We start from the raw sequence: 9,542 nt of genomic DNA, 5'->3' as shown, positions 1-9,542 counted from the left end.
TCCCTATTAGGCATAATTTTTGATTTTAAAAGATCAACATCAGAGGCAAGTCTATCAACCTTAGAAGCAAGAATATCAATTTTATCAAGCTTTTCCTCAACAGATTTGTTAAAACTAGTTTGTGTACTAATAAATTCTTTAAGCATAGCTTCAAGTCCAGGGGGTGTGTTCCTATTATTGTTGTAAGAATTCCCATAAGAATTACCATAACTATTACCATTAGCAGAAGGATATGGCCTATAGTTATTACTAGAATTGTTCCGATAAGCATTGTTGTTGAAATTATTATTTTTAATGAAGTTTACATCAACATGTTCTTCTTGAGCAACCAATGAAGCTAACGGAACATTATTAGGATCAACATTAGTCCTATCATTCACAAGCATAGACATAATAGCATCAATCTTATCACTCAAGGAAGATGTTTCTTCGACAGAATTTACCTTCTTACCTTGTGGAGCTCTTTCCGTGTGCCATTCAGAGTAATTAATCATCATATTATCAAGAAGCTTTGTAGCCGTCCCCAAAGTGATGGACATAAAGGTACCTCCAGCAGCTGAATCCAATAGGTTCCGCGAAGAAAAATTCAGTCCTGCATAAAAGGTTTGGATGATCATCCAAGTAGTCAGTCCATGGGTAGGGCAATTTTTTACCAAAGATTTCATTCTCTCCCATGCTTGAACAAAGATATAATTTTAGCAGGGGGATAATATCTACCAATAAAAGCATCCTTGCATTTAGTCCATGAATCAATACTATTTCTAGGCAGAGATAGCAACCAATCTTTAGCTCTTCCTCGTAATGAGAAAGGAAACAATTTCAATTTTATAATATCACCATCTACATCCTTATACTTTTGCATTTCACATAGTTCAACAAAATTATTGAGATGGGCAGCAGCATCAACAGAACTAACACCAGAAAATTGCTCTCTCATAACATGATTCAGTAAAGCAGGTTTAATTTCAAAGAATTCTCATTGTAGTAGCAGGTGGAGCAATAGGTGTGCATAAGAAATCATTATTATTTGTGCTAGTGAAGTCACACAACTTAGTATTTTCAGGAGTATTCATTTTAACAATAGTAAATAAAGCAAACTAGATAAAGTAAATGCAAGTAACTAATTTTTTTGTGTTTTTGATATAGAGAACAAGGCAGTAAATAAAGTAAAACTAGCAACTAATTTTTTTGTGTTTTGATATAATGCAGCAAACAAGAAAGTAAATAAAATAAAGCAAGACAAAAACAAAGTAAAGAGATTGGATTGTGGAGACTCCCTTTGCAGCGTGTCTTGATCTCCCCGGCAACGGCGCCAGAAAACAGTTGCTGGCGTGTAGTTGACGTGGGAGTTAGAAATCTTTGTGGTGTAACTTTTCTTCAGGTCCCCGGCAACGGCGCCAGAAAACAGTCTTGATGCGCGTGAGACACACGTTCGTTGGGAACCCCAAGAGGAAGGTATGATGCGCACAGCAGCAAGTTTTCCCTCAGTAAGAAACCAAGGTTTATCGAACCAGTAGGAGCCAAGAAGCACGTTGAAGGTTGATGGCGGCGGGATGTAGTGCGGCGCAACACCAGGGATTCCGGCGCCAACGTGGAACCTGCACAACACAACCAAATTACTTTGCCCCAACGAAACTGTGAGGTTGTCAATCTCACCGGCTTGCTGTAAACAAAGGATTAACCGTATTGTGTGGAAGATGATTGTTTGCAAAGAACAGTAAAACAAGTATTGCAGCAGATTGTATTCAATGTAAAAGAATAGGACCGGGGTCCACAGTTCACTAGAGGTGTCTCTCCCATAAGATAAATAGCATGTTGGGTGAACAAATTACAGTCGGGCAATTGACAAATAGAGAGGGCATGACCATGCACATACATGATATGATGAGTATAGTGAGATTTAATTGGGCATTACGACAAAGTACATAGACAACTATCCAGCATGCATCTATGCCTAAAAAGGCCACCTTCAGGTTTTCATCCGAACCCCTTCCAGTATTAAGTTGCAAACAACAGACAATTGCATTAAGTATGGTGCGTAATGTAATCAATAACTACATCCTCGGACATAGCATCAATGTTTTATCCCTAGTGGCAACAGCACATCCACAACCTTAGAACTTTATGTCACTGTCTCAGATTTAATGGAGGCATGAACCCACTATCGAGCATAAATACTCCCTCTTGGAGTTAAGAGCAAAAACTTGGCCAGAGCCTCTACTAATAACGGAGAGCATGCAAGATCATAAACAACACATAAGTAATAGATTGATAATCAACATAACATAGTATTCTCTATCCATCGGATCCCGACAAACACAACATATAGCATTACAGATAGATGATCTTGATCATGTTAGGCAGCTCACAAGATCCGACAATGAAGCACATAAGGAGAGGACGACCATCTAGCTACTGCTATGGACCCATAGTCCAGCGGTGAACTACTCACTCATCACTCCTGAGGCGATCATGGCGGTGAAGAGTCCTCCGGGAGATGATTCCCCTCTCCGGCAGGGTGCCGGAGGCGATCTTCTGAATCCCCCGAGATGGGATTGGCGGCGGCGGCGTCTCAGTAAGGTTTTCCATATCGTGGCTCTCGGTACTGGGGGTTTCGCGACGGAGGCTTTAAGTAGGCGGAAGGGCAGGTCAGGGGGCCACACGAGGGCCCCACACAACAGGCCGGCGCGGCCAAGGCTTGGGCCGCGCCGCCCTAGTGTGGCGCCACCTCGTGGCCCCACTTCGTAAGTCCTCCGGTCTTCTGGAAGCTTCGTGGAAAAATAGGCCCCTGGGCGTTGATTTCGTCCAATTCCGAGAATATTTCCTTACTAGGATTTCTGAAACCAAAAACAGCGAGAAAACAGCAATCGGCTCTTCGGCATCTCGTTAATAGGTTAGTGCCGGAAAATGCATAAATATGACATAAAGTATGCATAAAACATGTAGATATCATCAATAATGTGGCATGGAACATAAGAAATTATCGATACGTCGGAGACGTATCATCGGCCAGTTTCGGGGCTGGTCGACCGGGCCAGGGACCGGGTGGTCTGGTTTCAACCGGGCCATGGATCGGGTGTTGACCGGGTGCGGGACGGGTGTCTCAGTACACCCGCCCGGATGGAACCAGCTGAAGATCCGGTCGTCGCCGGGCTGACCCGGCGGGGCATCCGATTGGACCGGGCTGGGGACCGGGCGCGCCGGCGTGGCGGCCGATCAGACCGGGCCTGGCGCCGGCCTGGACTTCGTCTTCTTCCCTCGCGCATGCCTCCTGCTCCTCCCTCGCGCATCCATGGGATGTCTTCATGTCCAGCTCCATGTCCAGCTCCATGTCCAGCTTCACGTCCAGCTGCTCCTCTTCTCCTCGTGCGATGCTTGCTCTCTCTTCATACCTGATCATACATAAGTAATAGGACTTAGGCAGTATAAAGCTCTCATCGATAAAAGTATCACTTAGGAACAAGTTCACCTGTTGTTTGAGTAGCTTCCCACGAGCCCTTGTAATTGGTCCAATCCTGACTTCATTGGACTTGAGTTTCAAAGCAGCATCGTTCTCAACATACAATGATGGAGGTAGTAGCGTAGTAGGGATTTCCTCATCAGAGATGCCCTTAGATACTCTAACACAGTCGGCATCCGTTATGAAGTGTAGTGGTATCACCTAGGGTGGCAAGCAGTCATCCCACGAAAACATTACTTAATGCAAACTAAACTTATTTATAAAAAAGAATAACTACTAACCTGACTAGTTTTAACTATGAAACGGGTCGGTCAGGTGCCGCTTGGCAACCCTAGTATCACGAGCAGGCCGTACAAACGCAGGTTAAAAGTGTAGAGTAATCCCGTACAAACGCTTGGCAACTCCAGCCGCGTCCCCAAAACATTCTCCAAAGGGATTTTTGGGACGCCGTCAGATAAAAAATCGTTCGCAACCACGCGTCCCAAAGGCCCTTTCCGTCCGACGCGACCCAATACGGTGTCCGGCGCCCCGAGCCCGTCCCCGCTACACAGGGGACGCTCCGGGCATGCTGGATACAACAAAAAGTGAGGCGAGGAGACGCATGCCCGACGCGTCAGCGGCACATTAAAGTTTAAACCTAACCGTCACCTACCTCGCGACGGAAGTTATGGTCGTGCGGTGACACACGAACGAAGCGTCACAGCTTTGCCTTAATGGCGACGGAGGGGCAGGCGAGACGTCTCGTTGGTGCTGCGCAGCCTCCACGCGTTGCCGGCGTTCGCATGCCACCGCGCGTTCCCGCGCTTTCTTCCCGCCGCTTCTGGCCTCTTCCCATGCTATCTTTCCGCCTCTTCTGGCAACGCCGGCGGCTATATATAACCCCCCCCCCCCCACAGCCGCCGGCACCCCTCTCTCTGCCGCAAGCACATCCCTCGTCGCATAAACACCACTGCACAATGATGAACTGGCCCGGCGCCGGTCAGTTCCCTCCACCCCCGTCTCCACCACCTGAAGCACCGTAGTTCGACACCGACCCGGAAGCTGTGGAGAACGAGGCTTGGGAGGAGGCGGCGCTAGCAGACACCATAGCGGTGTCCGACGCCGCCACGGCGGAAGAGGCACGACGGCACCAGACGAAGGAGATGGCCGAACAGTGGCGTGCAGAGCGGCACCGCCTGCACATGGAGCGGGATCTCCAGGAGGCGATCGAGCAGCGGCGGTGGGAGGCGGTGGAGCATCAGCGGCAGGCGGCGGAGGAGCTAGCAGCGGGAGTCAACGCTGGCGGGAAAGGAGGCTGCTTGAGGGGTGCAGGCGGATGCGTTGGCTGCGCAAATGGAGGCGCAGATGGAGGAGGACGACGACGAGGACGAGGACGACGACTTTGAGTGGTCCAACGACGACGGGCCGCACTTGGACGAGGCGGTGGATCAGCAACGAGCGCTCGTCGAGTCCTTCGAGTCGGAGAAGAAGCTCCGGACAACGTCCATGCCCGCGAAGACGCGCAGATTCACCGTGCCGTCGAGCTCTCCCTCCAGGCAGCGCAACAGGGAAGGGCAGGCGACGACGCGCTGCTGGAGCAGCGGCGTCTGGCCTCCGCCCTATGCATGGAGAGGTGGCGCGCGCAGCAGGAGCTGCGGCGCAGGGGAGTCGACGTCGGGGCGGGGCTGTCGAACGCACCGCCGGGCAGCTAGTAGGATAGGGTTAGATAAAATCTAGCCGTTTTCATTCGAACTTTTAATATATAATCAAATTTTAATGAAAACCTTTAATTATTTTCGTGCACTTTTATTTATTTGGGGTGCGTTTTTGGGGGACGCGGCTGGGGAGCGACGTTCCCCAAACGCGGCACGAAGGAAACACGTCCCCCAAACACTCCATCCGGCGCCATACACACTCCCATCACTCAAGTTGAGCACTTAAAGCAGGTACAATAGGTTCCTGTTAGGTGCATGTAAGAATTATATTACCTTTAGATGCTAAAAGTTTATTTAAATTCAAATGTATCTAAACACTCTTTAGGGTATATATACATCTAAACTTAGAGGAATCTACCGACATCCATTAATAGATGGAGGGACTAATATAATATGATTGCTTGGTTGAAGGAGATATAACAGGAGAGAAGTTAAGTGAGCTCTAATGCAAAAGCCAGATGTAGCACGTGTTCGGTGTTCCTATTCAGTTTCTGAAAATAAAAGGTAAACCACATGTCAATAAAGTAATACATTTTTGTAGCTAAGAGCATCTCTAACGGAGCGACCCGTCCGCGCGGATGAAAAATGCGCCTGCACCCTGCTCCAGCGGGGCGACGCATCTCCGGGCTGTTCGTGGAGACGCAAACACCGCGCAAATATGCGGCACGTTTGCTTCTCCGCAGACGTTGCGCAGTCGCGCTGAGCGTCCGCTCGCTTCTCCCATGGTCCCGCCTGGCAGCACCCTGGCCCGAGTCTGTGCGAATGTAAGCACAACAACTACCGGGGAGGGCAACCGCCGGAGTGGCAACTGCGTCGATCGAAGCGCGAACCGCCGGAATGAAGCGTGAATCGCCTCGGAAGAGCAACCTCCGCCCTCTTCGGTATATGCGCCGCCATTAATCCCCGCTCAATAAGACCCCTGTGTGTGCGCTAAGGATCTCCAACCGACATGCCATTCATCTCAAGCCATGAGCAACCTATATTTGCCATCGGACACCGATAGCGAGGGGAAGACGCCAAGATGTCGCAATTGGTGGGATAGAGCTGCCACGCCGAGCAGCTCTAGCTCCCCACCGACGGACAATGATAAGGATGTGGGGGAGGCCATCGCCGACGATGGCTAGGATGAGGAGGGGACGCTGTTGGACACGACGGCCAGGACGAGGAGGAGGAAAAGGAAGAGGATGAAGATGTAAGGTGGACAAGGCTGGAGGCGGAGGAGGCGGCCAGGGAGGCGTCAGCGGCAAAGAAGGAGGCAAGGGCGCGGGCGAGGGTGAGGCGCATCATCCGTTCACGGACGACGATGAAGACCCCAATGACCACTCGTCGGAGGGGGACTCAAGCTCGTCGAACGCGTCGACCGCCAGTACCTCTTCCCAGGAGGTGACGAGCAGGAAGCGTCTCCGTGAGGATGATGAGGCAGAGCCTTCAAAGAAGAAGTAACTAGTTTAAAAATTAGTTTGATCTTATTTTTCCGCAGTTTTTACATTTAATTTGTTCAAATGTTGCACTAATTTAAATATATCGATTCTACCTAAAAATGTGAACATCTCAATGGTATCTACCATAGAAATCTATGATATCACTCTCAAGCAATATTCTAAAGGAATAGAAATGTCTTCCTCTCGCCGGACGAAATGTGTTGGGCCGCTGAGGTTGCCCACCGATGCAAACGAATAATTTGAGCCTAGCGACTTTCGGTGTCCGCGGGCCGACGTTTAGACGTTCGAAATGCGTCGATCCATTGAAGATTCCCTAAGTATTGTATATGTTAGATACCGTCCTCACTCCCGTGGCCATTCGCCCACCCGTCGCTAACACGAACTATCCATCATTTGCTTCGCTTTTGACCTAATCTAGCATCACCGATTTCCATTTTTTCACAGCTGCAGTTAGTTTTACATGTAGCGGCACGACGATGGGCGAGAATGTTTTTCTTTTGCTGCACCATGTGTGTCCTATTTTCCTTTTTAATTGGCGACATAACAAATAATTATCATGGCTCGATTATTCAATGGTACCGTGCTTTAAAGATGGACATCCAAAACCCAGCTACTCACTTCAATAATAAATGTAAGTGCTAAATCACTAAGACTAGCTAGTATCATGTACATTGATTTCATAAAAATGCTGATGTGGAAGCTAATTAAGGAGGAGAGAAAAAATTAGAGTAACATAGGTGGATACCGTATCATAGCGCATATCACGAGAAAAGCTAATGCCAAACAAATCTTGTGCACAAATTTGCATTGAGATTCTAAATAGCAATAAATATAGTATGACTACGATACTACTTCATGATACTACCCACTGTAGAGATAATATCATACACAAGTATCATATGCATGATAGTACTACATGATATTTACCACTATGGCCAATCTAAAATTACTCACAATGGGATGAGAATATCATAGATAGTATCATGCATCTCATACATGCAAAAAGCTAATGTGGCAGTGCAATTAGATGATAGTAGTATCATAGGTAGATATCGTATAATAGCACGTTGTACTAGAAAATTTAATATCAAATAAATCTTATACATATATTTAATATCAAATAGGTAGATACCGTATAATAGCACTTAATACTAGAAAATTTAATATCAAATAAAATCTTGTACATATATTTGCATTGGGATTCTACAAATCAATTAATATAAGTAGGCTATGATAATAGTACATGATATGGGAGTGATGTTTCTATACATTGTGGAGATAGTAACATATATCAGTATCATACACATGATACTTCTATACATTATGACTAGTCTAGCACTTGCTATGGGTCGTGGGAGTATAAGAAATACTTGAGATGAAGTTGTTCGGTCCTCTGAATAACCGGGCAATCTTTTTCTTAATCAATTCAACATGCTAATTTTTCTCCTTTATTTCAAAATAGATAGAACAAGAAACAACTTCTCCACATCAAGGGTCATAGTTTATAATTTATTGAACCACAAGAAGCAACAAAAACTTGTGCTATCAACCAATGCAACCACTTGGTCCACCATAGTAAAACGTGTAGCCCTTATTGAAGTCCATAACTAACCCAGTTGCCCGGTAGCAGTCCCGCTTGTCAACAAAATCGATCACTCGCGTGGTATGGGGGTCCCAGGCGTGACCCCCAGAGTCGTACATCTTGACATGCTTGAAATACGCCGATCTCTTTACGTCCATGTCATCAGGGAAGTGACCGCTGCCCATTGGAGGACCCGATGCGGTTTTTAGGTAATTCACGAATCCGGTTAACGCTTGTATGCGTGATTTTGTTGGGCAAAACTCTCTTGGAAAATGCCCCAAGAATGATGGTTCGCCTAAATCGTGCCGGTACAACACCCATTCCCCAGAATTTGGATCCTATGAAAAAATTAATCAACGGGTGGTGGTCAAAAACAATAATTATGGTAAATTAACAAGATATAATTTCCCTTTATATTTAATGTACTTATAAAGAAACCAGTAAAGAATGCAATAGAATATGCTTTCCCTGAAAACCTTTAGCATCTACAAGAACAAAAGGGGGCAGGTATATATACTTTTATGGGACATGTATATATATCATCAAATGCGATTTCCAGAGAGATGTATTAGTATCTACAAGAACAAAAGGGGGCACCTCGTTTAAGCTAAGCCTGGCGTAGTGGTCAGCTTCGCCATAAATTGAGGGGGGAGCAACTGCTTGGCCAGGCACTAGTGCGGCTCCTTTTGCGGGAACAAATCCCGCACAATCTGAGTTGTAGCATCCCGCTGATTTAGTATCTTTCTGAGAAATTACACATAGAAACATTTGTTAGGTGGGTGTAAAAATAAACCTCGATGTTATGTAGTATCATATAAAATGGCATGGCCTATGCTTACTGTCGAGTATGTAAAGAAGCGAACATCTCTATTATGGTACAAAGACGGGGAAACCTGCAAAGCAAACCATCATGTAATTGAAGTACTAGTTTCTTAAAATTCATTTTATTTTATTAGAATGAGCGAAATCGATGTTTCACATGAAATCCAGCTTCAATTAAGCTGTAATGTCCCGCATCTTCACAGTACATCTGTATGGCTGCTCCAGACTCTTGAGAGTATTGTTGATCTGGCGAACCCCATACACTCATTTCAGCTCGAAGACCATAGTATTTCCCTAGCCCTGTGTGCCACATTGCGTACTAGTGATACAAAAACTAGTTCAAATTAGTGAACCATTCAGGAAAAACTATAAACACTATAAACAGTACACAATTCTCTCCTAATTAGATCATGTAGGTATATGCATTTGTGTTTTTTTCGCCCAATTTTCTCCTTAAGTAGGTATTGCTATTTTTCTTGATTATTAAGCACGGATCTCTGCCTCTCGAGATATTTTTTTTAAATAAAACATTGTAAAGTATT

The 9,542-nt window shown here is 46.0% G+C and overlaps 1 protein-coding gene across 1 annotated transcript; it reads right to left on the bottom strand.

Annotated features, from left to right (window-relative positions):
- Positions 1–8,141: 8,141 nt before the first annotated feature.
- On the bottom strand, positions 8,142–9,313 carry LOC124689097. The gene is made up of 4 exons (XM_047222692.1): positions 9,158–9,313; positions 9,018–9,071; positions 8,776–8,922; positions 8,142–8,516 (listed from the first exon to the last, which is right to left on the bottom strand). Exons 1-4 carry the CDS (start codon positions 9,311–9,313, stop codon positions 8,142–8,144), a joined length of 732 nt encoding a protein of 243 aa, XP_047078648.1.
- Between the last annotated feature and the right edge of the window lie 229 nt (positions 9,314–9,542).

This window comes from Lolium rigidum, chromosome 2 (genome assembly GCF_022539505.1).
Source record: "Lolium rigidum isolate FL_2022 chromosome 2, APGP_CSIRO_Lrig_0.1, whole genome shotgun sequence".
Classification (NCBI taxonomy): domain Eukaryota; kingdom Viridiplantae; phylum Streptophyta; class Magnoliopsida; order Poales; family Poaceae; genus Lolium; species Lolium rigidum.
This window is presented reverse-complemented; position numbering and strand designations above follow the sequence as displayed.